The sequence below is a fragment of the Melopsittacus undulatus genome, chromosome Z (genome assembly GCF_012275295.1).
Source record: "Melopsittacus undulatus isolate bMelUnd1 chromosome Z, bMelUnd1.mat.Z, whole genome shotgun sequence".
Lineage (NCBI taxonomy): Eukaryota > Metazoa > Chordata > Aves > Psittaciformes > Psittaculidae > Melopsittacus > Melopsittacus undulatus.
Window position 1 is genome coordinate 101,861,640 of NC_047557.1, and position 27,939 is coordinate 101,889,578.

A 27,939-nucleotide genomic window follows, 5' to 3' on the forward strand; every position below is an offset into this window, starting at 1 on the left:
CCCGCCCCAAGATGGCGGCGGCGAGCCCCGCCCCGCCCCTCCTTGGCGGCCGCAAGATGGCGGGCGGCAGGGAGCCGGGGCCGGGCCTGGCCGTGGAGCGGGTGGTGGAGGCCCTGGAGCTGCTGCTGCGGCCGCCGGCCGGGCCCGGTGAGCGGGGAGACGAGGCCGTGCCCGGCCCGGAGGGAGCCCTGCGGCTGGAGCCGCTGCGCAGGAACGTGTGCGCGCTGGAGGAGCGGCTGCGGGAGCCGGGCTGGGCGGCGCTCCGCGGCCTGCACCGGGCTGTGCTGGCCCGGACCCCTGCGCTGGCAGCCGGGGTCGCGGCCGAGGCCGACCCGTGCTGGGCTGCGGCCTGCGCGCTGCTGGCGCTGCTGCTGTGCCTCAAGGAGCGCTTGGCCGCGCTCGCCGCCGCCGATGCCGGTACCGGTACCGGTGCCACTCCCGGTGCCACTCCCGGTGCTGCTCCCGGTTCCGGTGCCACTCCCGGTACCGGTACCGGTGCCGCTCCGCCGCCCAGCGCAGACACCCTGAGCGTGGCGCAGGCCCAGGCCGTGGGGCGGGCGCTGCGGGCCGCAGTGGGGCTGGGCCTGGTGCCGTACCTGCCGCCGGGAGTGGGGCAGGTCCCGGGGCCCCGTCCGCCGCCCCCGGCCTCCTGCGGGCCCCGGCTCCTCGCTGCCACCGCCGCCCTGTCCGAGCTGGCCCAGCACCCGGCGCTCGGTGCCCCGCTGCTCGCCCGACACCTCGGCCTCCTGCTCGCCAGCCTCTGCCTGCTGGGCCATGGGCCTGCTGCCTGCAGCGAGGTCCGTGGGTCTCTGCTTCCATCCCCCGTCAGCAGCCGAGCCCATGGAGCCCCATAGCTCCCAATGGCATCTCCCGTGCCGTGCATGTTAATCCTCATGCAGGGGGATAGATGGGGCGCAGGGAGAGGGGCTGGAGGGGCTCCGGCATGCAGCGGGTTTAATGCCACGCTGGGGTTTGTCTTGAACAGGGTGTTTCGGATGCAGAGCGAGCTCGATGCCGGCAAACCCTGCAGCACATCCTGGACCGCATCTACCAGCCCCTGGCGGTGCGGGAGCTGCTCATCCTGCAGGGACGGCCTAAGCAGGTACAGAGGTAGTGGGGAGCAGCTGGCTCGGAGCACAGGGACTGTGTTCCCATGGTCACAGGGCTCCTGTGCTGCCCCACTGCTGTGTTCTGACCCCTTACAAACCAGTGCAGGACTGTGTTCCCATGCTCACAGTGCTCCTGTGCTGCCCCACTGCAGTGTTCTGATCCCTTACAAACCAGTGCAGGGACTGTGTGTTCCCATGGACACAGGGTTCCTGTGCTGCCCCACTGTAGTGTTCTGACCCCTTACAAACCAGTGCAGGGACTGTGTGTTCCCATGGACACAGGGCTCCTGTGCTGCCCCACTGCAGTGTTCTCACCCTTACAAACCAGTGCAGGGACTGTGTTCTCATGGACACAGGGCTCCTGTGCTGCCCCACTGCAGTGTTCTCACCCCTTACAAACCAGTGCAGGGACTGTGTGTTCCCATGGTCACAGGGCTCCTGTGCTGCCCCACTGCTGTGTTCTCACCCCTTACAAACCAGCGCAGGGAGTGTGTTCCCATGGTCACAGGGCTCCTGTGCTGCCCCACTGCAGTGTTCTCACCCTTACAAACCAGTGCAGGGACTGTGTGTTCCTATGGTCACAGTGCTCCTGTGCTGCCCCACTGCAGTGTTCTCACCCTTACAAACCAGTGCAGGGACTGTGTTCCCATGGTCACAGGGTTCCTGTGCTGCCCCACTGCAGTGTTCTGACCCTTACAAACCAGTGCAGGGACTGTGTGTTCCTATGGTCAGAGTGCTCCTGTGCTGCCCCACTGCAGTGTTCTCACCCTTACAAACCAGTGCAGGGACTGTGTTCCCATGGTCACAGGGCTCCTGTGCTGCCCCACTGCAGTGTTCTCACCCTTACAAACCAGTATAGGGACTGCGGTCCCATGGACACAGGGTTCCTGTGCTGCCCCACTGCAGTGTTCTCACCCTTACAAACCAGTGCAGGGACTGTGTGTTCCCATGGACACAGGGCTCCTGTGCTGCCCCACTGCAGTGTTCTGACCCCTTACAAACCAGTGCAGGGACTGTGTGTTCCCATGCTCACAGTGCTCCTGTGCTGCCCCACTGCAGTGTTCCCACCCCTTACAAACCAGTATAGGGACTGTGTGTTCTCTTGCTCACAGGGCTCCTGTGCTGCCCCACTGCAGTGTTCTGACCCCTTACAAACCAGTGCAGGGACTGTGTGTTCCCATGCTCACAGTGCTCCTGTGCTGCCCCACTGCAGTGTTCTGACCCCTTACAAACCAGTGCAGGGACTGTGTGTTCCCATGCTCACAGTGCTCCTGTGCTGCCCCACTGCAGTGTTCTCACCCTTACAAACCAGTGCAGGGACTGTGTGTTCCCATGCTCACCGGGCTCCTGTGCTGCCCCACTGCAGTGTTCCCACCCCTTACAAACCAGTATAGGGACTGTGTGTTCTCTTGCTCACAGGGCTCCTGTGCTGCCCCACTGCAGTGTTCTCACCCTTACAAACCAGTGCAGGGACTGTGTGTTCCTATGGTCACAGGGCTCCTGTGCTGCCCCACTGCAGTGTTCCCACCCCTTACAAACCAGTGCAGGGACTGTGTGTTCCCATGGTCACAGGGCTCCTGTGCTGCCCCACTGCAGTGTTCTGACCCTTACAAACCAGTGCAGGGACTGTGTTCCCATGGACACAGTGCTCCTGTGCTGCCCCACTGCAGTGTTCTGACCCCTTACAAACCAGTGCAGGGACTGTGTGTTCCTATGGTCACAGTGCTCCTGTGCTGCCCCACTGCAGTGTTCTCACCCTTACAAACCAGTGCAGGGACTGTGTGTTCCTATGGTCACAGGGCTCCTCTGCTGCCCCACTGCAGTGTTCTGACCCCTTACAAACCAGTGCAGGGACTGTGTGTTCCCATGCTCACAGTGCTCCTGTGCTGCCCCACTGCAGTGTTCTCACCCTTACAAACCAGTGCAGGGACTGTGTGTTCCCATGCTCACAGTGCTCCTGTGCTGCCCCACTGCAGTGTTCTGATCCCTTACAAACCAGCGCAGGGAGTGTGTTCCCATGGTCACAGGGTTCCTGTGCTGCCCCACTGCAGTGTTCTGACCCTTACAAACCAGTGCAGGGACTGTGTGTTCTCATGCTCACAGGGCTCCTGTGCTGCCCCACTGCAGTGTTCTGACCCTTACAAACCAGTGCAGGGACTGTGTGTTCCCATGCTCACAGTGCTCCTGTGCTGCCCCACTGCAGTGTTCCCACCCCTTACAAACCAGTATAGGGACTGTGTGTTCTCATGCTCACAGGGCTCCTGTGCTGCCCCATTGCAGTGTTCTGACCCCTTACAAACCAGTGCAGGGACTGTGTGTTCTCATGCTCACAGGGCTCCTGTGCTGCCCCACTGCAGTGTTCTGACCCTTACAAACCAGTGTAGGGACTGTGTGTTCCCATGGTCACAGGGCTCCTGTGCTGCCCCACTGCAGTGTTCTGACCCCTTACAAACCAGTGCAGGGACTGTGTGTTCCTATGGTCACAGGGCTCCTGTGCTGCCCCACTGCAGTGTTCTGATCCCTTACAAACCAGTGCAGGGACTGCGTTCCCATGGACGCAGGGCTCCTGTGCTGCCCCACTGCAGTGTTCCCACCCCTTACAAACGAGTGCAGTGCAGCACACCCGGCCCCTGTGCTTGCATGGCAGCAGCTCAGGCCCTGCTGTATGGTACTGTGTGTGTGGGTGAGTGTGATCTCAGTGCAGCACACACTGCCTTGGGTTGGCAGTTCCATTGCTGTACCTGGCCAAGCAGAGCGCTTGCTCTTCCAGAACCTGCCCCTTTCCATGTGAGGGGAGCAAAACGGTGCTGCCTTAGCACTGGGTGATGCTTGGGGCCCTTTCAGAGCTGCCTCGTGGTGATGGGAGGAGGAGATGGGAAATCCTGATACTGCTTTTAGAGAGTCCCTAGGAAAGGAGCACAGATCCCTGCTCCAAGGGTGCTGCGGGTGGGTCTGTGCCCACTTGCCATGGTTTGGGGGTCAGAACACAGCAATGCAGGGTCGCTGGGTTAGGTGCAGCTCTCTGGTACACACTGATCCTCCAGCTGGTATCACAGCAGTTCCCAAAGGCAGAAGCTGTCTGTCCCTCCTGTGAGGGATGGACAGGGTCCATACAAGGTGCTTTGCTTGTGCAGGTTCTTGCTCTCAGTCCACACTGGTTCTGCAGAAGAACAGGGGTCTCCTGGTTAAACAAGCTGAGCTGATATCCCAAGCTGATCTTTGGGCAATGTCCATAGTAATGTGCTGTAGCTTTGGGTCAGTGGATTAGATGATCAGTGTAGGTTCCTTCCAGCTGGAAATGTTCCATCTCCATAAGCACAGCTGTGCAGGCCTGTCTTCTCAGGGTGTCCATGCAGACACCTCCATTCAGACAGCTCACACTATGGGTTTGCATCCTCCTGACAGCATTCCTGCTGTCCTGGGGGATTGCTTTGCTCAAACAGGGACCCTGTGGGCTCACGGTGCCCAGTGCTGTGTGCCACATCCTGGCAGGGGTCACTGCTGCAGATCCCTTACCTGCATCAAACCTGACTTGTCCCCCAAGCTCCCTGTGCTTCATTTGGTAACGAGGCAGTCAGAGCTGCTGCCTTGATCCTGGGAGGCTTTAATTAAAGAGAGGGGCTTAATTAAAGGGGCTGCACAAGGGGCTGTGTCTGGGGAGGCTGGGATCTCTCATTAAGCCTTAATTTGCTTTGTGCTGCTGGATGAAGAAGTGATTTATGTGATACCTTTCCCTGTCCTGTGCTCCTATCTGGTCACAAGCCATGGAGGGCAGGGTGAGGCTGTTAGCCTGTCCATGGGGGTTACACAGGGGTGTGCAAATATGCTCCTTTCCCAGCTCCTTTGTTTCCTACAGAATCCTCCCTCTCCTGGGGAACAAACAAAGCCAGCCCTTGTGCAGGCCCCGGCGTGGCTGCGGCGGCTCTGCGGTCAGCTGCTCTCCGAGAGGCTGATGAGACCCAGGGGGGTTCAGGCTGTGGTTCGGGGCATCATGGAGGGAGCAGGCGGTGAGTAGGGTGCTCAGACACTGCTCTTGGTGTCCAGGGTTGCAGATTAAAACAGACTGTGGTGATGTGAATGAGATGTTTGATCCCACAAGAGGCCCACGACAGGCAGCACCATCAGAACACTGAGTGGGAAACAGCTTTTGTCAGGCCAGGCTGACTGTCACATACACGCAGATTCTGCCTCTGGCTATGCTGAACTCCCAAATGCTGAATGCCTTCCAACTGCAAATGATTGTAGTTTGGGGTACACCATCACATTTGAGGTCCAGATCGAAAGCCCCGGAGCTCATTCAACATGTTTATACCTTCATAGGGTCACACCTTGTGTGTGTTCATTCTGAGGAGCTGTGCCAGTGGTGGTTTCATGGGAGCTGTGTGTGGTGCTGGGCTGTGAGCAGCCACAGTGAGACCTGTCCTGCTCTTGGGCTCAGCAGCCTTGCTCTCCTGCTCTCCATTTCCTGCCAGGGAGGGAAACTGTTGCTCTCTGAAAGCTGAATCCCACAGTTTTTAGTGCCAGAGCCACCTCCAGCCAATACCAACCTGATGACACCATCCAAGCATGACTTCCCTCTACTTTTTGGCTCATGCCCCTATTTGTAGAAGCTGTTTTCCATTATCAGATGTCTTGGATAGTATTTTTTCCCTTTCTGTCATTACATTTAGGTGTCTCCTGAAAGATGCATGGTTAAAGAGAGTAATAAAAGCCAGAAATGCCTTTTTTTTTGGCCATGAACATCTGGCTTCAGACAAATCTGTCCATGCTGTTTGCTGTCGCCGGGGCTGATCTTGGCTCTGTGCTGCTGTAGCAGGTGGCGCTGGTGCTGAGGCAGCAGCTGTGGACTGGAGAAAATGCGATGCGGTTGCAAAGATCCTGGCTTCCTGCCCGCAGCAGTGCCCTTCCCTTGAGGAGTACTACAGGCTGGTTTGCCCCCAGGTAGGTCCATCTCTTCCCTTCCCTTCCCTGCTGGCCCTGGCTGGGAATGCAGACCCAGCTTCCAGCTTGGAGTGTTCGTACTGTCACATCTGCTTGAGCGTGGCCTGGCTCAAGCTAGGACAGTGTGAGTTGTGTTTCTGCTGCTCTGGCAGTGGGAAGTGTTTCCTCCCTACTCCTGAATTTTCCATATTTGATTGAAATCCTGCATAATTTTTCCTGATGGCACAAGAGCTGTTCAGGCTCTACAAGGAGCTCTCTGCTGTGGAGCTCTTGCTTCCAGCCTTTGGCTGTGGGAGTGGTGCTTGCTCTTGATTTGAGCCAGAAATTCATCCCACATTAACATTCACATGGGAAGAAGAGGGGCTCATGGAGTGTTACAGCACACAGGAGGCTCCTCAATCTGCTGTTGGCTGCAAGAAGCCGGCCTGGCCCCCATCTGAGGAGGTGCTCATCTTTGTTCCTCTATCACGGGCTTCCCTTCCAGGTTCTGGGCTTGCTGCACATCCAGGACAAGCTGACAGCGCTCCAGTTCCAGCGTGTGGCCACCACGACGCTGCTCACCATGGCGAAAGAGCACCCTCAGCTGGCAGAGAAGTACCTGCTCCAGCCCCTGCTGGCACCGCTGCTGCGGTGCTCAGAGACAGCAGGTACTGGCTCATCAGACAAGAGTTTGTTTTCTTTTCTCCGTGGTCTTTTGTCTTTCCATCAGTATTTTCTTGGGCTGGTTTCTGGGCTGCTGAGCCTGCAAGCTCAGCCCTGCCAGTTGTGAATGTGTCTGTGTGGCTGAGTGCAGCACATGTACTGGCACCCGAGTCAAATTACTGCAGTCTAAGAGCTGCATAGTGGGGCTTCTGCCATGGGCTCCTTGGGAAACTCACAGTCTGACAGTCTTGTTCTGGGCTTCTGGACGGAAGCTGACAGTTCCCCACACTGACCAAGCAGCTCTGCAGGGAATAATCCATCCAGTGGTTGTGGTCGCTTTAATTGGCTTGTAACCTTGAGGTGTTTACAACAGTGTAGTGATATTTAGAGCAGCTAATGAGGGCTCATTGGTTCCCATGCTGCTTTGATGGAGGGAAAGCAAGAGAACTGTCAAAGTGCTTTCTGGTGCTGGGCTTGGTGGGGTTGCTGGTCTGTTGGAGGCTCCCCATCCTATGGAGGTGCTGATGTTTCTGCCCTTTGTTTTCAGAGCTAGTAATGGAAGATCTGTCAGCAGGGGCTGTGCTGGTGACAGAGGCAGAGCTTGGCAGCTGTGTGGAAGATGTGCTCAAGGTATCGTGTCTGATTAAGGCCTGAGGGTAGGTGAGAAAGCTACTCTTAAAAGAGCTGCTTTGAGACTTTCTGAGCAGTTCAGTGTGTGTGTGACCATGACAAAACTCAGTGTCCCCTGGAGTCATCATGCTGAGATGAGGCCAGGAGCTGCACAGAGTAGCCTCCTATGCAGTGCTGCACTGGTGGGACTACAGCTTTATTCTGGATACCAGAGGCACTGCCTCAATCCCTTCAGACATTCTCTCCCCAAAATGTTCTGAGGTGGGAATGAGCTCTTGCTGTTGTTTCCCAATGTCTTTCTGTGTGTCAAAGACAGACAAGTCTGAGCAGTGGGCTGGGAGCCAGGAGTCTCCATGGTGCTTTCATATCCTTTTTCTCCGTGAGCTGCAGCAAGACTCTGTGAGCATTGCTAAATTATGCAGCTTCTGCAGAACTGTAACACAGCAGGAGGCCCTAGTCAGGAGTTCCGTGGGCCTGGCACACCTTGCCTCAGGCTGTCACTCCTGGTCTGAGGTGATGCTACTGCTCACTTCCAGCATCAGAGCTGTGCAGCTGGTCAGAGGGAAGGACAGACTGCAGAGGATCTGCAAGTGCTGAATCTTCAGAGGATGCCTGAGGTCTCCTCCCAGGCTGCTGCTGATCCCCTTCTCTTTACTGGCTCTGCCTCAGTTTCCTTCCTGTAGAGCATGGATAATATGGCTCATGCTGAGCCGTGTGTTACCTGTGTGGGAGGGCATTATTCCCAGGAATTCTGGGAGCTGCTCTCCCTGCCTCTGAGGTCTGCAGAGGGCAGCCTGAGTCAGTGCTGGAGGTGAAGCCTCTTCACAGCTCCTGCGGCATTAATTCCTCACAGAGGAATGAATGGCAGCCAGCTCTTGTGCTGAACCAGAATGCTTCTGAATGAGTGACTTGGGAAAGAGGGCACTTGAGGTATCAGCAAGTGTCTGGCTGTGCTGCTCAGTCCTGCAGTGAGGGCAGCTTGGCAGGGCCCTGGCTTGGCTCGGTGGTTGTGCAGCCAGTTGGCAGGGAGGCATTCGCAGTGGGTGTCATGAAATGAGCAGATTCAGTGCAGCTCTGGGGCTGCTGAGCTGTTGCTGTAGTGTAAAGAGAATGAAGGTGAGCTTGGAGGCACTGCAGAGCCATGAGGAGAGAAGGGAGAGCTGGCACAGTTACCCTGATGTCTGCTGTTAGGAAGCAGACAATGTATGGGTATGGGGCAAGGAGGGTGAGCAGCCCCTCAGCCACAGGAGAGATGCTGTGAGTGGCTGTGTCCTCAGCTCAGGTGTCCCAGAAAGAGGACAGTACTGCTAGTTCCCATGGGGTGCCCCCTGTGGTTCTTCCCCTGCTGTCTTTCAGGGAGCTAAAAACATCAGTCTGTGTAGTCCCACTAGACAAGGAAGGTAAATTGATATTGATACATAAGGAAAAATCAGTATCCTGTTTCGCAGGAACTGTTCTGAGCTGAACCCAGTGACACATGCATTTCCATGTTAGTGAAAAATGGGTGGGTAATCCTACAGCAGCTGCTGGTGTCCAGCCACATCCTCTAGGGCTGCTTGTGGTGCAAGACTGTACCTGGAGGCAGTGGTGGGGCCTTGGAGCTGATTTGTGTGCCCAGCTTCCAAAGCAGAAGGGATTGTTCGAGCTCAGCAGCTCTCCCAGCCCGGATCAGGTGCTGGGGATGGGGAGGGTTAAGGAAAATGGAAGGTAACTTGGATCTCATGGGGAAAGCACTCTGGCTTTGCCAGTAACAGATCACTTTCTGTGTTAATGGGATGTGACTTGTGGGCAGGATGGTGCAGGTTTAGCACCTTCTCTGGAACACCTTAGTGCAAGGCTCCTTTGCAGTTACAAACAGGGTGTTCAGCAGTGTAGATCTTGGATCTGGTGTTTGGAGCAGAGGTAGGGTCCATCTTGTGATCTCTATTAAGGAACCAGGTTTTCTGTGGAGGAGGCCTCTCTTCTGAAACCTTTCCTTATAGTTCCTTTTTGTGCCATTCCCACCAGCACCACACTGCAGGCTTTGCTGCCTGCTCTGACAGCAGCCCAGCTCTCTGCTGCAGGTTCCAACCCAGAAGGACATCTCCAGCCCAGGAATTCAGTTTTAAGAAGCTGGTGACTTGCTTACTGGCATGCCCCTAGGCAGGCTAAGCTCTTAAATGCTGTGATTGTTGTAGTATTTTGTGCAGTAATGATTTGTTGTAACTAGCTGGCAGGCAGAGACCAGTCTGGAGGGCTGCTCTGTGGCTCCCTTCACAATGAGTGTTGGGGGAGTTTGGGGCGGATCCCTCCTTAATGGCATAGTGCTGGAGGCCTGACAGCAGCCAGATTAGTGACAGAGGCTTCAGCCTGTGGATTTGTGGGGGTTTCTTGCTTGGCAAGTGTCATTTGATGCTGAGTGAGAAACCATCCTTGGGGCTTCATCAGGGAGGCTTTGTGTACAAAAGGTTCTGGTTAGGAAGAATGGCTCCACAGGGATTAGCACAGGAAAAAAGGTCTGTTTGCATCAATACAGCAGGGCAGAATGTTATCAGGACAATCTCCCTCCTAGCCCTCCTACCTGGGTTGTCACACTGCCTTGAGCAGGCAAAACCTCTTTGGTTTGTCTTCTGGGCACTTCCAGCCTTGGAACAGGGATTATTCTCCAGCTGCAGAGGCTGGAGGTGTGGGAAGCACTCTGGTGTGAAGGAACAACAGCTTCTAAACAGGTAGTTCACCAGCTGGAAATCTCTTAGAGAAGTGGTAAATGGACTTTATCTCCTTGCACCACCCTTTTTTCAAAGCTAAAGGCTACAGAAGCAGGTAAAGCCTGATAAAATGAGAAGCTGAACACATCAACCCTGTGTCCAGCTGGGTCAGGGTTGGTGTTTAATCATTTTCTAGACTGAGTTTTCCCAGGATTATGGCTTTGACTGAAAGCATCTTACCTGGCTTCTGGTTTCAGACGATTCCTTTAAAAGGATTCAAAAGAAAACACAGTGTCATAAGACTCTTGTGAGTGTTTTTCCTCTGCTCTGTGGGCAGCGAGGTAAGACCTGTGTGCAGTGAGCTGGTAGTAATGGCTTGCCTGGGAAGGGTGTGCTGGTTTCGTGGAGGAGAGCATTGACCGTGTTTTGGGAGGGTGCTGCTTGGGATGGAGGAGAGGCACATAGCCCTAAAAGCTTCCCTAGAGCCACTGCAACCCACTTGCTCTGCTCAGCACACAGCCCAGCTGCCTTGCGAGGGACTGGTCTCTGTATTTGAGATTTGGCTCTAAGTGCAGTATTTCCATAAAGATTTGCTCATTCAGAGGTGCCTGTTGTATCTCCCTTAACACAAGACATTACCCCTAAGCAGCAGACTTCCTGAACAGCTGGCTGCAGTGTTCCTGTAGCTTGGAGCCCTTCTGTGGTTAAGCAAATGCTAGGAGAAAGATGGTGCTGAAGGCTGCTTTTAAAACAGAATATGGCATAATCAGGGAAAACAGGCTCCAGACAGAAAGGAACAGAGCCTGAAAACCCTCTACCCTTCTTTGTCGCAGCAGCCATTCCGTGCACAGACCTTCTTTGTCCTTCCCTTTGCCTTCCTTCTGCTCCATGCAGGTGTTTGACTCTCCTCCCTGTGCCCTTCTCTCCGTAGGTGTATGTGGTTGGAAATGACAGCTCGAGCCTGCTGCTGGGATCCTTACAGTCAGTCCTGGGAGTGGTTTTTTCCCTCTATTCCTTCGCCAAGCAGAATGTGTCATACTTACGGTAAGGAAGGATTGCACACAGCTCCTTCTTGGGGTTTTGTCTTCTCCGTCCTGCCCACCTCCAAGGGACGTGCTCTATATGAGCACATACAGTAGTTGAGATCAGTTCTTTCATCCTGAAGAGCTCTCATTCAAAGTAGGCAGTAACCGCAGGCAGAGTCATGATGCACAACCTTACCGTAGACCTGTGCCCAAGGAAGCAGCCCTCACATTAGGTTTTGTGTTCCCTGAAGCCCAGATGTTTGGTGTAGAGGCAAATGTGCCCTCTGGAAGCACAGGTTAACCTCTTAATGGCAGCTTCAGAGCAGGGATTGTGATTGTATGTGGATGGAGATGGTGGCACCTGCCTGAGTGTTGGAGAGATCTGTCTACTGGGGATCTAGAAACAGAATAAAACAGATTGAGCACTGGCTCTTGGAAACATAGGATTGCTCTTCTCCTGTCTGGGATCATTCTCCTCCAATGCACAGCTGTCCCTCACACTGTGCCCAGCTCCCCCACGACTGACATATGATGGTAAGCACTGCTTGTGTCAGTCACAGTGGCAGAGACAGTGGTGACCTGTTGCTGGCTGTCCTCTATCCTTTCCCCTCCCAGGCTTTCCATGGGCTGCCCTGCATTTGGACCAGGCTAGTAAAATTACTCCTGGTGGGTTTGCTCTGCTTTGGTGATACCGGCATGTGGGTGCTGGAGGCTTTCCCTAAAAGGTTTGTGTAGACACAGCCTCTACTATTATTAAAGACATCGTTAATCACTTCAAAGAGTAGTGACTGCTGTGGCAAGTCCAGAGAACAAGCCAAGTTAACACTGCTGCTGGGTGAACAGAGTCACTCCTCGCTTCTCTGTTTGCAAAGGAATTTGGCAGGGTTAACTAAAACCACAGCTGCCTGGAAGCATTCAGGTTTCCAGACCCCTGGCACAGTGCAACACTGCTACTCCACCTCATTAACCTGCATCTTTTCTTGGCAAGGGTTCCCACGCCACCTTTCAGTGCTCCCTGTCTCCTTCCTCCTCTTCCTTGGCACAGCTGACAGCTCTGTGCTTTGTCATGTTGGCACGAAGCACCAGGCACATTGTGCTGAGGCTGCGTGGAAGTGGCTGTCCTTGTACAGACACGCTGTTCAAACAGAGTGCTCCCTTCCTCACAGGGATGAAGTCTTGAAGGACCCAAATCCTTCCATCTGGGAGTGCCAGAAGGACCGGAGGTGCTGCTGATCCCCTTAGAAACTTGCACAAATGCCTTCAGCTGACAGAGCTCTCAGGCAGAGCATCCCAAGGGGGGCCCCTGGTAGATGCAGAGAACTCTTTTCTTTCCCACCCAGAGATGTGTGGTCCCATTGCAGTGCTGGGGTGCAGTGGGCAGAGAAAGGTGACCACTGCTTGCTCTCTCCTTGCCAGCTCCCCATGCCAGGAGATCCTGCTGTGGTTCCTGGAGAAGTCAGAGCGCGAGGTGGCACTGGCAGTGCTGGAGGGCTTTGCAGGGCTCAACAGCATCGTGCCCACCCTGCACCCAAGGTGCCGGTTCTGTGCGGGCAGTGAGGGTGGAGCCACCATCACAGTGGAGGAGACCATCAGGTGAGTGCTGTTGGGGCAGTGCCCAGGCATCATTTAGCATGTAGGGCTTTTCCTGGTGCCTTTTTGTGCCTGGTAGAGAGCCCAGGTGAGTGCGGGGCTGGCAGAGCTGTCCCACCACAGTCTTGCCCCCCCCAAGTCACACAGATAGCTGCTGTTTGCTCCAGGCACCTGATGTTTCTTGTCTCTGGGTTTCCTGTACACACCACAGAACTCTGACTTTCAGCCCTTAAAAGCAGCATGCTCTGTCTGAGTGTTAGTGTGAGCTCTTGTCCTGAGTCCCATGTCCTGCCTGCAGGGTGTCTGGGAATGGGATGTATGTCTTCAGTCCCAGTACTCCCCAGATTCAATCTCCACCCTCCACCTTAAGCCTGTCTCATGGCAGATCATAGCTATGTGTATGAGTGAAATCACTCAGACACAGGTGGCACCACAGCAGCAAGAACTCTAGTTACGCCAGCACCTGAACTCCCCTCCTGCTTTTGCAGATGGTCTCTATGAGTAGAGACAGAGTGTGGCCATGTGGGAAATAAACTGCAGCCATTAGACTCCAGCCAGGCAAACTGGGCCTCTTCAGCAGTGTGGCATTTGGTGTCAAGAGGGGTAGCTGTTAGTTGGCAGGTACAAGCCTGAGGCAGTGCAATTGAGCAGTCAGAGCGCACGGCTCCCGCCCAAGAGCATCTGTAACAAAACCCTGTACGAATACACTTGTTTTGGCTTCATTTCAGTGTGTTCCTGACCTGAATTAAAAGAAGGTCTGCACTGGTTAAACTGGGTATACTTTAAAATTACTCCTTAACAGCCATGGCTGTGCCCATGTCTGCCCTACTTTCATGGTTATGACCACTGCATGAATTAACCAGCGCTAATCCCGTTCTTTGTAAGATGGCTGGGTTAAACATGTGCGTTGTGCTCATGGTTTCTGCAATGTTACTCCTTTAATGAATGCAGGTTAATTAATGAACTGAGTGTGTGATCACACAGACCAAATGAGCTGAGCAGTAGTTTGGCTCAGGTGCCTCCAGGCTTCTGCTTTCTGGTAGTGCTGTGAAGGGAGATTTACAGGAGTGCAGAGGCAGGATTTCACCTTGCTGTGGAGTACTCTGGAGCCAGCCCTGGGAAAGGTCTGGGTACATTCATGTAGGTGACAAAGGGACTTGTTTCAGTGATGAGGATGATGCCCTCTACCAGAAGATTTCGTTGGAGCAGTGCCACATGGAGACCTTGGTGGAGCTCTTGTCTCACTGTCAGAAGAGTGGTCTAGCCGGAGACTTCTTCATCCGCTGCCTGCAGGTAAGGGCAAGCAAGTCACTGGGTTGGGGCACATCTATAGGAACAGCTTCCTCAGACCGAGTATGGCAGATGAGAAAGGAGACCCCAGTGGTCCCCTTAGATGGCTTGGGAGCTCTGAGCCAGGCTATTGCACATGTTGGAGCAGTTCTGCTGTGTGCTGGACAGAACAGCATAGGTGAGGAAGGCAGCCCTGGTGTCCCTGAAAGGGTTAACCCGTGTTCCCCCCAGTCTCTTGACAACCAGAGCATGTCTGAAGTTTAATGGTGTGTTTGAGGACATGAATGATCCCCGTTGGTTCCTTGGCTTTAGCAGAGGGGCCCAGGCGTCTGCTCCCTTTGATCCTGCTCAGAGTCCCTGGGTTCCCTCCTGCCTGTGCCTGGACTGTATTTTCTGTGGCCTTGCTGGCAGATGGAGCCACAGGCACGCAGGTTGTACAGCATCATGGGTGTAGGGATGTTGCTGTGATGCAGGTGGGACACACAGAAGCTGTGGGCAGCTCTTAAGAGACCTTGATTGTACCTGGTGGAAAGTCCTATAGTTGCATGAGGAGTCAACATGAGCTCTGCAAAGGGGAGGGGGACTCTGGGTGCTTTTGTGAGCAGCCACTGCCAAAAACAAGGCTGCCAGCAGTGACCCAGACAGCCTCACAGCCCAGAGGATGGTTTGCCTTAGGACTGGTGCTCAGTGGTGCTCATTGTGGTGTCCATGGAGCCTTGCAAGGGTTTGGCCTAGTGACAAGTGTGCATCTGGAAGGGGACAAGGCTGGAAGAGGGGAGGTAACCAGGAACCCTTTGTAGCAGCATGGAGTTTTGAATAACATGGACCTGCTGTGCCCAGGGCTGCTGGCACAGTGACACAGTGTTCCTGGTGTGGATTTGCCTGTGTCTAACCAGTGCATGTCCGTGTCCTATCCTTTCTTCCCTACAGGCACTGACTCATGTGGCTGCGGAGGATGAAGTGGCTTCAAACTTGGCTGCAGCGCCTGGAGGGAGTCTCTTGGAGCTGGAGCAGTACCACACTGGGCAGAGGAGGAAGCTGTTGGTCCTGCAGCTTGTGGCCACACTGTGTGAGAACATCTCAGACACTGTGTTCACAGATGTTGCTCAGGTTGGTTATGACAAACCGCTGGGGTATCAGCTGGAGTATGTGTTAGACTGAGCTCTGGGCTGCTGGGCTCTAAGGAGACAGTGGCTAAGAAACTGCTGCAGGAAGGTAGAGCATCCCCAGAAAAAGCAGTTTATTGATTCAGTTGTGTCTCAAAAAGACACTGTCCTGTGCAGTGCCAGTAGGAGGGGCAGAGTCAGCTGCAGAGACAGGACAGAGAAGCCCAGCAGATACTCTCATATTTGTGTCTGTGGCTGTGTATTAAAAGCCAAGAGAGCAGCCTGTGTGTTAACTGTGTGGAACTGGCTTACCACCTACTCTCCTTTGAGCAAAATGTATTCCCAAGTTTAACAAAGCTTAAAGACGTCTGTACACAACAGACTTTTTAAGCTGGCTGCCTATCCATGATGTCAGTCTTGTTTCTAATGACACTGCTGCCACATCCTGCCACAAAATGTATTAAATATTGTGGTTCCCAAGGCTAGCTGGGGCTCCTTGAGCCTGGTACCAAAAAGGATTTGGAAAGCACAGTATTCCCCAGCTGATCAGTGCATTTAACTTCCTCATCCTGGTGTTCTGGAGTAGTTTTGAGTGTGGGTTTTTTGGTTGGTGTTATGTTTCACCTCAGTGACCTCGTTATGCCAGTTAACTGTGACTGGCTCCAGCAGAGGCGGTCACTGCTAACACAGGTGTCCTCACTTTTTCCTTTGGGACAAAGGAGTCTTTGTGTGTGCTCTGCAGTGACAGAGGGGACCCAGGTAGTGTCATTGCAGTGCCAGGGGGTGTGGCAGCCAGCGGGGCTTTGTCCCTACCTGCCTCTCCATCACACCCACCAGCATGGACCCGCTCCACTGCCTGGGTCACAAAGTTAGGATGGGAAGTGAGGAAGGATTTTCCAGCTTCTGGGCCCAGTGTGAGTCCAATATGAAAGGAAACAACACCAAAAAAGAAACCCAGACAAAAGCCCCATTACACTGCCCCTGGGGTTGTGTTTCAGGGAGGGACAGGCAGTTCCAGAGCTGATTCTGAACAGGTTCTGCAGCGCAGGGCTTCTTTGGGGTTTTTGCTCTTGCTGTGGGCATTCTGGTGCATGGCTTTGTGCTTAATGGAGCTGGAGCAAGCGTGATCTGCCTTCCCAAAGCCAGAGCCCAGGAATGGCAGCAGCTGTGGACACCCTCAGCCGCATAGTTTTATTTACATCCCCCCAGCTTTTGTTGGATTCACTTGATTTCCTTGATATTCCAAGGGTGCTCTCCTCCTGCGTAAGACTTAAATGTGCCAGTGTTTTATTTTATAAGCTTTTTTCCTCCTTCCAGATTAAGATGGGGTATTTTCCCCTCTAGATTTCTTTTAACCTTTTGTTTTTCTCAGTAGCTATCTACTGAGAGATTATTTAGTCACGATGCTCCTATCTTTTTTACATTAAATATAATTTGAGCCTGTACAGCTTGTGTGTCGCTGTTGTGTGAGAGCAGATGTTCTGACATTCAGTTTCTTGCTGTTTGATGACATGTCTTTTCTAGACTAATCAGGCCAGAAGGTACCTAAGCATTTTCCACAGCTGCTCCCACCCTGCTTCCCTCCTCACTGCAGCAGGGATGTGCTTAACAAAGCTGGCAGTGATCGATCAGCTGTTCTGATGAGGAAATATGGTGTCTGCACCCAATGCCCATGTCTTGGAGGCTGGAAATGGGTTTGGTGCAATAGTACCTTGTTGCTGTCATACTTAGGAGCAAAGTAGTTCCTCCTCTTTTGCAATATGCGTGTTCCATTGGAACGACCCTGGTCCAGCCCCTTCCCAACACAGCTGGAGAAAATAAACTCACTGATGTCAAGTTCCATTAGAAAAGCAGGAAGCCTGTGGGATGAGGAGTGTTGGTGTTTAGTGTTGAGAAGGCCAATGGCAGCCAAGCAGGATCATTATGGGTTTGGGGAGAAAAAAAGTGTGCAAAAAAGCCTGCAGAATATGTAACACACGTGTTAAATGGCCCAGATTGAGTGTGGTTGTATGGGGGTGGTTGGTGGCTGATGAAGGGGGGCCATGGGCAGCATGTAGGAGCTGGAGCTCTGTGGAGCTGTCCTAGGCAAGGGCAAGTGCTTAGGCTGGGGCAGGGAAGGGGCACTCTCTGCATCTACTTGAGTTTTCCAAGCCTAAGACTTTCTCCAGCACAATTTCATACAAACCCTTTGTGTTTCCCTGTTGTTATCACCAACACGACCTTCCTTCTCAGCCTCATCCCAGTTGGCTTCCCAGCTCCCATCCCATGGCCATAGAGCAGGGACAGGAGGCAGAGAAGGGGCTGTTCTCCCTCTTCCTGCTCCTGCAGCCCTCACAGGGGCGTCTGCTGCCAAGAGTAGGCACCATGGTTCAGCCATCACCTGTGTCGCAGGCTGTGGTGGATGGACAGTAGCCCAGACCATGCTGGAGCACAGTGGCTGCAGGCACTGATGGACTGGGCTGCCTGGCTCAGCCCTTCTCCCACAGTCATCCTTTAGACCGTCTGGTGTGGGGCTGAGGACTGTGACCCCAGGAAATTAACTGTGCTACTGTCAGAGGGGTAGAGAGTGGTTCAAGACTTCCAGTCCTGTGGAGGAGTCCAGCTTCCTTCTGCATCCCCAGTGGGTCCACACTTGGACTGCACCAATGTCCTAGCTGTCCCCCAGTTCAGTGTGGCTCCCCAGTGCTGCTGATACCACTCACTGGACATATGGATGGAAAGGGAGTTGGGAAGGTGCTGGTCAGGGATGGGGCTGAGAGGGAAGTTCAGGGTGGCTTTAACAACAGGGAAACACAAAGGGTTTGTATGGTACCATGCTAAAGAAAGCCTTGGGCTGGGAAAACTGAAATAGATGCAGGGACAGTGAGAGCCCAAGAGCTGAGGGCTGCAGGAGGCAGCAGCACCATAGGAATCCCTGTTCCTAACCACTGTTACCTGCTTCTCTTGCTGGCAGGTACAGGAGTTTGTGGCAGCCACACTGCAGCGGGCCTGTGCCAGCCCGGCACAGGGCCCTGGCGCGGCCGTGGAGGCACAGACCCTTGCCATGGCCATGGGGCTGGTGGCTGCCATGCTCGGTGGAGCCGTGCAGGTGAGGGGTGATGCTGGGTGGCCTTGGAGTGTGGGGAGGGGACACCAGGCACCATCCCATTGTGTCCAGCCTGGGTGCTCACTCGATTGCAGTCTCTGATCAGTCCTAGCATGTATATGTGTGTATATATATACATATATATATATGTATATGTATATAATTTTTCCTTGTGGCACTGGCAGAGAGTTTGACCTTGTCAAGGCAGCCCTAAGAGCCTGGGTAATTAGTTTATAATTCAAAGTGTGCTTCCAGGAAGGCTCTGACAGAACAGTGCTATCATGTACAGCATCTTTAAATACCAGCACTGCATCCTCTGCATCCCTCATGCACAAGCTCTATCTCTAGAGCACAATGAACTTCCCAGTTTTGGCAGTACCAGTATGTAGGATGTACAAATATCATAGAATCAACTAGGTTGTAAAGACCTTTAAGATCAAGTCCAGCTGTTACCCCAAGACTGCCACGTTCACCCCTAAACCACGTCACTAAGGGCTTCTCTAAAGACATCCTTTCCTTTCCAAAGCTGGTACATCACACAGTTGCCCTGTGAAACAGTGACTGAACTGGGATCAGGGAGCAAGCACATGTTCATTAGCACGCTGTAATCACTCTGGCTTCCTCTTACATCACTAAGCTGTAGGGATTGCTTCATCGCCGGACATGCCCAAAGGAAAATGCAACTGTTAATGGAAAATGATTATTTTTTTGTGTTTTATTGCTAAATTTATGACACTAGGAAAATAACATCATTTAGCTGGAGAAAACTTAAAACCAGAATCTTGTGGCACTATTGGGCCCCCTCCCAAGCAAGCTCCTGCTCTGCTCCAGCATGAATGGGAGGAGCTTGACTTCACAAACTGAATGCAAAACAGCTGAAAAACTGTTGGGATTTCAGTGGCCAAAGGCTTTTTTACAGAATCATCCCAAAGCTCCCCAAAATCTCTACTAAAGCATCAATTTCCAGCTCTTACAGCGCAGGTTTTGCTTTACCAGTTAAATCCAAGTTAGGGCAGGAATTTCTCCCTCTTGGGTTCTGCAGTCTCAGGACAGGTTGCAGCTTCTTTGCCTGGAGCTTCCTTCCAAGCAGGACCAAAGGCTGTAACGATGGTGGAGACGTCCCCAGCTCAGCCCCTGTGCTAAGCACCAGGATCCTGCATGGACACCACTTTCATTTGGGCTCTTCCCACCTTCTCCTGCAGCACCTTGGGACAGGTCCATGTGTGTTGCTGCCAGGAGCACCACAGGGACCACCCCTACATTGCCACTGTAGTGATGCCAGTTCTGCTTCTCTCCCCCCCCAGCTACAATCCAGTGACTTCGCCATCCTGAAGCGGTTGGTGCCGCTGCTGGAGGAGCTGTCCCGCACCTACCCTGAGCCCGTCACCCAGGAGCTGGCCTCAGACCTGCGCATTGCCATCTGCACCCACGGGGCCTTTTCCCCCGGGACACTGGGTGCTGCTGCTGACGGCGTGCTGCGGAAGAAGCCAGGGACTGGAGTGCAGGGGCCTGATGGCATTCCCAATGGAGCACCAGGCTTGGGGGGTGACCGGGCACCATCATGGCACAGCCACAGCAACTCGGCTCCTGGTGAGAGGAGTGAGGAGCAGACATTGAGCCATGAGCCCAGCACCACTGGTCCTGCTCTCACCTCATGTACTGACAGCCCAGCTGGGCTCCAGGAGCTCCTGGTGTCAGCCTACGACCCACAGCCACCGGGCCGGGCAGCTGCACTGCGGTGCCTCACCAGCCTCATCACACAGCGTGATCCGGAGGCCCTGAGGCTTCAGGAGAAACTCCTGCAGGTATCAGGCTCCCACTGTGGTTCCATCCTGTGCAGAGCCGGGGCTGGGGATGGTCCCTATTAGCTGAGCCCTCTGACTGTGCCATCACTGGTGACTGAAGGCATCAGGCAGGAGGGACCAGGGCTGTGGGGCTGCTGCCAGTGGTGCTCCCCTCTCCTTGCAGGTGTTCCTGGAGAACGTGCAGCACGAGGATGCCTTTGTCTACCTGTCAGCCATCCAAGGTGAGTGGTGCCTGGCCAGGGGAAGTAGCAGTGCTTTGTAGGAGGTTTTGTGCTGGAGGTGGTTTTGGGTAAGGAGAGCAGGGCACAGGGGAGCTGAGGCCAGGCTGCAGGCTCAGCATCTCTTGTCCTCCTGGACTGTGTCTTCATGGTGTTTGGTCAAGCCTGGAGCCACATGCAGGTTTTGTAGCACATTCCCAAGGCCAGCAGGCTTCGTCTCCCAGTTGTGCTTACTCAGTGGGTAATTAGTTCATTTACCTTCTGACTGAACTGCTGGATCTGCCCAGACCACAGATGCCTCCTTGATGGGGCCAGAGCCTGAGGTGAGGGCACCCTGGGCAGGCTCACCCTCAGGGCATCCTCTGGCTAGGGGACACCGGGGAGCCCATCCTGATTCCTGTGCCAGGTCCATGCCACTGGCCTGGGGCTGCAGTTTCAGTGCAGTGTGAGCACCATGGCCCTGCACCCATCTGACTTTCTGGCTTGCAGAGGAGCCAAGGCTGTGGGGACCCAGTGGTGCTCCCTCAGGGCTCTGCCACATCCATCCTGATGGAAAAGGCAGTAACAACCCAATGCTGCCACTGCTCATGCTACTTCCCAGAAAACCCTTGGGTCCATGCTTGCTCCAGGATGCACAGCACAGCCCCATGTCACTGGTGCCATTGGGACTCACAGGCAGGTACCTCCATACCCAGGATGATGCAGGCATCCTGTGTGACAGTGGGTCATGGTACACCGGGTCACACGGAAGGGAGGTGTCATTCCCATGCCCAAAGCCATACCAGTGGTGCCAGGAGCCCCAGCTGCCTTGGGTAGGGAACCTTTAGCAGCAGCTGGAAAAGGAGCTTATCACTGTGCTTCCTTCTGCCTGTACGGTCTTGAGTGGGATGGGTTTGTCCTTGCCCTGCAGGTGAAACACAAACTCCCCAACCGTCCCCCGGTGATTAATTCACCTCCTCAGCTGCCTCCGTGTTTCACTGCAGCTGTGATTAACCCTGACGCAGTTCCCTGTGGCAGTGACTCAGGCAGCCCCTGCCATGCTGGCACCGCAGTGTGCCATGCGTGGTGCTGGACACTGCCACTGGGGTCACTGCTGCCATGCTCCAGGTCCCCAGTGCAGGGCAGGGTTTGCCCACCACCATGCTGGTGCTGGGACCAGTGCTGGTTGTCATGCAGCCAGGCTCTGGCAAAGTAAAGCCAGAGGAGAGGTCACTGCCCTGCTGGATGTGCCTCAGCTTGCCAGAGGGTAACCAGCTCTGGGCACCCTCTGATAACCAGGGAATGAGGTTGGAGGTGAAGGCGGATGCTCCTGGAGGGCAGGGGAATGGGGCTCACCATGACTCACTGCTTGGCACTGCTGGGGCTCCGTTTGCCCTTTCCCTGGAGAGCAGCTGCCTTTCCCCATCAGAGAAGTGCCTGCTGCCTGCACTTGCTCCCAGCCTGCATCTGTAAAGGGATGGTAAAGCCAGCACAGCCCTGCAGCATAGCCCAGCCTGTGTCCCATGCCTGGGTCTGACCTCTCTTCATCCCTGGGGAGGTGCAGCAGGCATGGGGCGCACTCAAGCTGGGGCTCCATGGAGCTCTGATGGGCACAAGGACACACCAGGAACGTGCCTTAATGCCAGGAGCAGGGAGCAGTGCCCAGACACTGCCTGCACATGGCCTGCAGTACCCAGCTGTGCTGTTGCTGGGCCAGCCCAGGGTAAACCCTGCAGGTTTCGACTCAGGCAGGCTGAGTTGATGCTGGGTTGATGAACGTTAACCAGCAGCAATTAGTGGGCACCTGCTGCCAACTTCTGAATTGCTTATTTTTCAGCTTGGCACCCAACCAGACCCAGCACTGGGCTGCCCCAGTGCTGTGGTTGTGTGTGAGGCTGGGGCAGTTCCTGCAGGTGATGGCTGCACCCAGGGCATGGGGTGGCACAGCCACCAGTGATTCCTCTGCCAAGGATGGTGGCATGTGTCACACTCATGTCCAGCTCTGACCCACACTTACCCCTCACTGCTCCCAGGTATTGCCCTGCTCTCCAGCGAGTACCCAGAGCGGATCCTGCCCATCCTGCTGGCTGAGTACCGGTGCCCAGCACGTGGCACAGAGGATGCCACAGCCGCCATCACCAGGATGAAGCTGGGCGAGGTGCTGATGCGTGTCACACAGGCACTGGGTGAGTCCATTGCCATATCCATGAGCATGGCAGTGCTGGACACTGACAGCAGCTGCATAACTTCTGAGCCTCTCACTGTGCTCTGCTGTGCTGCCAGCTCCAAAGGGTAAAGCACATGGGGGACTTTGGCTGTCCAAAGGTGAGCACCAGCTTCTACAGCCTGGAATGGGCAGGATTGGAGTGGTGGATCCTATTGGCAGCCCACCGTCCCTTCGGTCGGCAGCACTGGGTTCAGAGGCTGCTGGGAAGCGCCCGGACACGCAGGGCTGAGGGGTAGAAGCTGGATGAGGCCTTTCCGGCAGCTGCTGTTGGGACATGTCTAAAACGCCTTGTCTTATTCCCAGCAGAGGCCAGAGCAGCGAGAGCACACACTGAGAGCTCTCTATGGCCAGGGAAGGTCCTTGCTGCTGGGCAGCCAGGCAAGGGGTCCCCATCAACACTGGGTGCTTTGATGCCTGGTTGACCATGGCAGAACCAACCTCCTCCTGCAGAGCCCAGACTGCCTGAGCCCTTGGGACCTGTGCTGGCTGGAGCTCTCCTCTGGGGCACAGCAGTCTGCCCTGTTCATGGTGGCATCCCTGGGCAATGCCACTGCAGGCATCCCACCGGGGCCAGTGCTTCTAGAGCCAGGTCATGCTGCTCCCCTGCCCTGCTGCCAGGATGAGGACAGCACTGCAGACAGTACTCCCATCATCTCCCAGTGGAGCTCCAGTGGGCAGTGGGATAGGTAGCAAACACCCTTGGGTGATGCCTGTCCATCCAGCCCTCACTCTGCATGGCCCTGCAGGGTGCTGGGTTTCCCTCGGCAGCGCTGGCAGTGGGACGGTGGCACAGCCTCTGCTGAGGCTCTCCCCCCACTCCTCAGTGCCTGTGCCGCGGGCAGCAGCTCCGACACGTCCTGGCTCGCCCGTGTATTTATAGAGCAAATCACACAAAGTTGTTTTTGTTGCAAAGCTTCAGGATTTAAGAGAGGACTTATCCGGCGCTTCCCGAAGCTCCCTGCTGTGTACAGCACAGAGCTCCCAGGGCTGCTCTGGGACTGTTGTGCCTCATCCCTGTCTCTGCCTCGCATCCCACTGGAGTGGCTTTTTCCCATCCAAGAGGGGATTTTACAGCAGGCTCCTATTGCCTGGCAAATCACCGAAGCACAATCCCGTCTCCAGCAATGTGGGGCCAAGTGATACACAAGGATTCATACAGACCTTGCACCAACACAATTAGCTGTTGCTGCAAACCCATTAAATCTGCTCTGGGTGCACCACAACAGACCTCCCTTCTCTGTCAAGGGAGCATGTGCCTGGCTTGCTGCAGGAAAGGAAGCACTTGGTGCACTGTCTGTGGCTGACCAGTGATGTGCTGTTGGCTTTGGATCATCCAGCAGTGCTTGGACTGACTCCTGGCATGCAAGTACTGAGCAGGGCACATTCCCAAGCAAGCATGGCCATCCTTGGCATCACAGTGCTGCCCTGAGCAATCCAACCCTCTGCCATCCCTGCTTCTCCAAGTGTGTGGTCCCTTAGTGAGAGAGAGGGCCATGTAGGAAGAGTGAAGCTACAGTGGAATGGTCCTACAGAAGGACCTGGTTTGCCTGTGTCTGCACAGCTCTTGGCCATCACATGGTTACACACAGCCCAAGGCTGTCAGTGTGCCAGTGGTGCATGGGCTGACCAGCCCCAGCCCCTCAACAGTAGAAGCCCTGAGCAGGGTGATGGGGTTCCTCCACTACCCATGGGGCTTATTTCTATCCCTGTATCCTGGGGCATCCCACTGCCTCCACTGGCTGCAGGACACATAGAATCACAGAATGGTTAAGGTTGGAAGGGGGCTTAGAGCTCATCCAGCTCCAACCCCTGCCATGGGCAGGGACTCCTTCCACTGGAGCAGCTGCTCCAAGCCCCTGTGTCCAACCTGGCCTTGAGCACTGCCAGGGATGGGGCAGCCACAGCTTCTCTGGGCACCCTGTGCCACTGCCTCAGCACCCTCACAGGGAACAGCTTCTGCCTTAGATCTAACCCAAACTTCCCCTGTTTCAGTTTCAACCCATCACCCCTTGTCCTGTCACTACAGTCCCTAATGAAGAGTCCATCCCCAGCATCCCTGTAGGCCCCCTTCAGACACTGGAAGCTGCTCTGAGGTCTCCACACAGCTTCTCTTCTCCAGGCTGAACAGCCCCAACTTTCCCACCCTGCCTCCATACAGGAGGTGCTCCAGCCCCTGATCATCCTCATGGCCTCCTCTGGACTTGTTCCAACAGTTCCATGTCCTTCTTATGCTGGGGACACTGGAACTGTAATCAGTGCTCCAAGTGGTGTCAAACCAGCATCCAAGGAGTATCCAGAGCTCAGGAGAGCCAGGAAGCCCCCAGGCTCACGGGGTGGGAGCTGTGCCCATGCCATGGCCACCAGCCATCCGTCTCGCACGGGTGATTGTGCATGCCAGTCACGGCCCCATGTGCAGACCCGTAATTAAGGCGGCTCACACATCCCCGGGGCCTCCATGTGCTAATTGGGGTGGGGGTTTGTGCAGCTGAATTAAGTGAGAACCTGAGCTTCACACGTTGTTTCTGTGGCTGTTCTGGGGTCACCTCTGAATGGCTCCATGGAAGCTGAAGGATGTGGAGGGAAGCCCCACACAAAGGTCTTGGCTCTGGGGTCTGTTGGGGGCTGCTGGTGCCCCACAAGTCCCTGCTGAGGCTCTGTCCATGCTTCACACAGGGCTGCACCAGGGGCCCCGTACTGGGCCCAAGCCATGCTCCAGATGTTGCATACAGCTGTTGGGTGGTGCTGCAAGGAACAGGGAGCAATCTGGTTGTTCCTATTGGAGCCGGGGCTGTGGCAGGAAGGGGCTATGGGTGTCTCCTTGCCCATGACGTGCTGCTCTGCTCTCTCTTGCAGGGGACATGGTGTTCAAACACCGGGAGCCACTGGTGCAGGCCTTCCTGCAGGGTGCACGGGACCCTGACAGTGCACTGCGGGCCAGCAGCCTCTCCAACCTGGGCGAGCTCTGCCAGCGCCTCAGCTTTCAGCTGGGCTCCATCATCCACGAGGTACTGGATCCATCCCAGTGCTGTGAGGCCTTTCCCTGGGTCCCTGCCTCCTCAATGAGGATGGTTTGTTGGTGGATGCTGGGCTGCTGAATGCTTGTTGCTGGGGACACAGAGTTTGGGGTTTCCATAAAGGACATGGGTGATAATTCGTGATATTGCAGGATATAAAAGTCATTGGACCTGCAGCAAATCCTCAAGAAATTGTAGCCTTGATTTTTAGGGCTAAAAGCTCTATAATCAGCTTTATAATCAGATGTTGTTCGTGCAGAGAAGCGATAGCCCAAGGAAAAGCTGTGGTGATGCTCCACCCATGGCAGTCTGCAGGAAGAGACCTGGGGGCACATGTATTACCTGCCAAAGGCACCTCCTTAATGATAACTCCTTACTGGGTCCGTTCTCAGCATCAACACCCATCTGACAGCTGGTGGGGTGAGACATGGGTGCCAGGTGCCGGAGCCACCAGAGCTGTGATCCTGGTGCAGTGAGCCTTGCTTTGGGGGGGGATCTCCTCCCAGACCTTGCTGGGAGCTGCCAGCATCACATTTGGCAGCCCTTGAGCTGGGGGTTCTGTGACCCTGTAGCAGTTAGACCTTCAGCCCACGTTGCCTCCTGGAGTGGGAGGAAGGTCAGCACACATCAGTGACACAGTGCACAAGGTTGTTTCCCTGCTCCCCACTCACAGCCATGCAGCATCAGGGGGTACCAACAGTCTGACGAGATGCCAGCACAACACACGCTGCTATTTTGGGAAGGCTTGAGCTGTGTTGATTCCCGGATGTCACTGCTGGGGTTTAATTAGCTTCCTTTGTGCCTGCTTTGTATGAAGCTTCCCAATGCAGCTGTGTGGAAGGACAGGCAGGGCTGTTTGCTGCCCTGTGCCATGCAAACCAACCCCCCTGGTTGGGAGTAGGGATCCCATCCTCATTGTCACCTCTGCTCTGCTGGGTCCCCCTCATCCCCTGCCCTTCCTGATGTTCTCCCTCCCTGTCCCCACAGGTCACCTCCTGTGTGACAGCCATAGCCAAGACAGACCCTGAGGCAGAAGTGCGAAGAGCTGCTGTGCATGTGGTGGTGCTGCTGCTGCGGGGGCTCAGTGAGAAGGCCACTGAGGTGGGTGACATCCCTGCCTGTCCTTGGGCCCACACAGCCTCTGCCATCTCTGCCACGCTCCTCAGCATCCCCAGGCACTGTGAGGGCTGCAGGGCTCATTCCCAGGCAGCTTCCAGGGAAAGTCTTATGGGACTGGGGCCTCCAGCTTGTGCCTCCCTCACCGAAGGGACCCTCTGCACTGGAACCTTCTTGGGATTGATAGGACTGCATGAGGGCATCTCCCTGAGCTGCTTGGTTATGCTGTGGGGCAGAGCCATGCTGTGGGGCAGAGCTGTGCTGTGGGGCAGAGCCATGCTGTGGGGCAGAGCTGTGCTGTGGGGCAGAGCCGTGCTGTGGGGCAGAGCTGTGCTGTGGGGCAGAGCCGTGCTGTGGGGCAGAGCCATGCTATGGGGCAGAGCCGTGCTGTGGGGCAGAGCCGTGCTGTGGGGCAGAGTTGTGCTGTGGGGCAGAGCCGTGCTGTGGGGCAGAGCCGTGCTGTGGGGCAGAGCTGTGCTGTGGGGCAGAGCCGTGCTGTGGGGCAGAGCTGTGCTGTGGGGCAGAGCCATGCTGTGGGGCAGAGCCGTGCTGTGGGGCAGAGCTGTGCCATGCCATGGGTAGTGCCAGTTCCTGTGAGACATTGCTCCTGGAGTTGCTCATCACTGATTTGACTTGGTAATACCCAGTTTTTCCATGTGCCCTGGCCTCCCTCCCCACTTCCCATCTCCAAACATGTTGGGACTCAGCTCCCGTGGAGGAAATGGGTGATTCCCAATGGGAATGCCCAGAGCCAGGATCTTCCCCTCATGCCCCCACACTGCAGGGGCACCGCAGTGCACCAGTGCTGGACTGCATTGCTGCTGTGTGGGGTGACTGAAGTCACTGCCTGAGGCCGGGGGGCAGTGGTGCTGCCATGTCCCAGCACCAGCAGTGTCAGTGGAAGGTTGGGGAAGGAAGGGCATGGTTGTGGTTGTGGTTTGGGTTACTGGGGGTGCAGGTGAGACACCAGTGGGTGCTGATGCTCCTCCTGCCCCCAGGTGCTGCAGGACGTCCTGCGGGACCTTTACCGGCTGCTGAAGTACGTGGTGATGGCTGAGCCTGACGGTGCAACCAGGCTGCATGCGCAGCTGGCGCTGGAGGAGCTGGATGTGGTGATGAGGAGGGTTCTGTTCCCCCCACAGACGCTGCAGAAGAAGATCACGGTGCTGCCATAGCAGGGCCAAGGCTGCAGGAATCAACTCTTCCCACTCAGGAGCTGGGGCCAAGCTCTGCCAAGGGAAGGGTTTGCTGTGTCCCTGGGATACCACCAGCCAGGAGACGGTTGGGGCAATGTGGACTTACTGGGATAGGGCAGGAAATAAAATGGAGAGATGCTCATCACTGTGTCTGTGATGTCTCTGGGAGCTGTGTGAACCTTCTTGGTGCCATCATGGCCATGTCCCAGCCTTGTGTGCTTGGGCAGGTGGCAATGACACAGGTCCTGGGTGAGCACTTATGTCCCATGGAAGGGTGGG

The 27,939-nt window shown here is 55.3% G+C and overlaps 1 protein-coding gene across 2 annotated transcripts; it reads left to right on the top strand.

Annotated features, from left to right (window-relative positions):
* The first annotated feature begins 11 nt into the window (after positions 1 to 11).
* Positions 12 to 27,802, top strand: TANGO6 (transport and golgi organization 6 homolog). 2 transcript variants are annotated; one of them, XM_034073164.1, is made up of 17 exons: positions 12 to 797; positions 986 to 1,102; positions 4,966 to 5,116; positions 5,926 to 6,050; positions 6,535 to 6,697; positions 7,240 to 7,322; positions 10,941 to 11,053; positions 12,451 to 12,627; positions 13,791 to 13,917; positions 14,845 to 15,024; positions 17,974 to 18,108; positions 19,410 to 19,910; positions 20,074 to 20,131; positions 22,141 to 22,293; positions 25,188 to 25,339; positions 26,336 to 26,449; positions 27,463 to 27,802. In XM_034073164.1, the coding sequence occupies exons 1-17, from the start codon at positions 12 to 14 to the stop codon at positions 27,637 to 27,639; spliced, it is 3,312 nt and encodes a 1,103-aa protein (XP_033929055.1). In that variant the 3' UTR covers positions 27,640 to 27,802. The 2 variants fall into 2 exon arrangements, with proteins under 2 accessions (XP_033929055.1, XP_033929054.1); XM_034073163.1 differs by having other exon boundaries at positions 54 to 797; positions 5,923 to 6,050.
* The last annotated feature ends 137 nt before the right edge of the window (positions 27,803 to 27,939 follow it).

Excerpts from the sequence above, each read along its gene's own strand:
- TANGO6 (XM_034073164.1), top strand. The coding sequence starts at position 12 with ATGGCGGCGGCGAGCCCCGCCCCGCCCCTCCTTGGCGGCCGCAAGATG. Across the intron at positions 1,103-4,965 it reads TGCAGGGACGGCCTAAGCAG|AATCCTCCCTCTCCTGGGGA; the intron begins GTACAGAGGTAG and ends TGTTTCCTACAG. Across the intron at positions 20,132-22,140 it reads CTACCTGTCAGCCATCCAAG|GTATTGCCCTGCTCTCCAGC; the intron begins GTGAGTGGTGCC and ends CACTGCTCCCAG.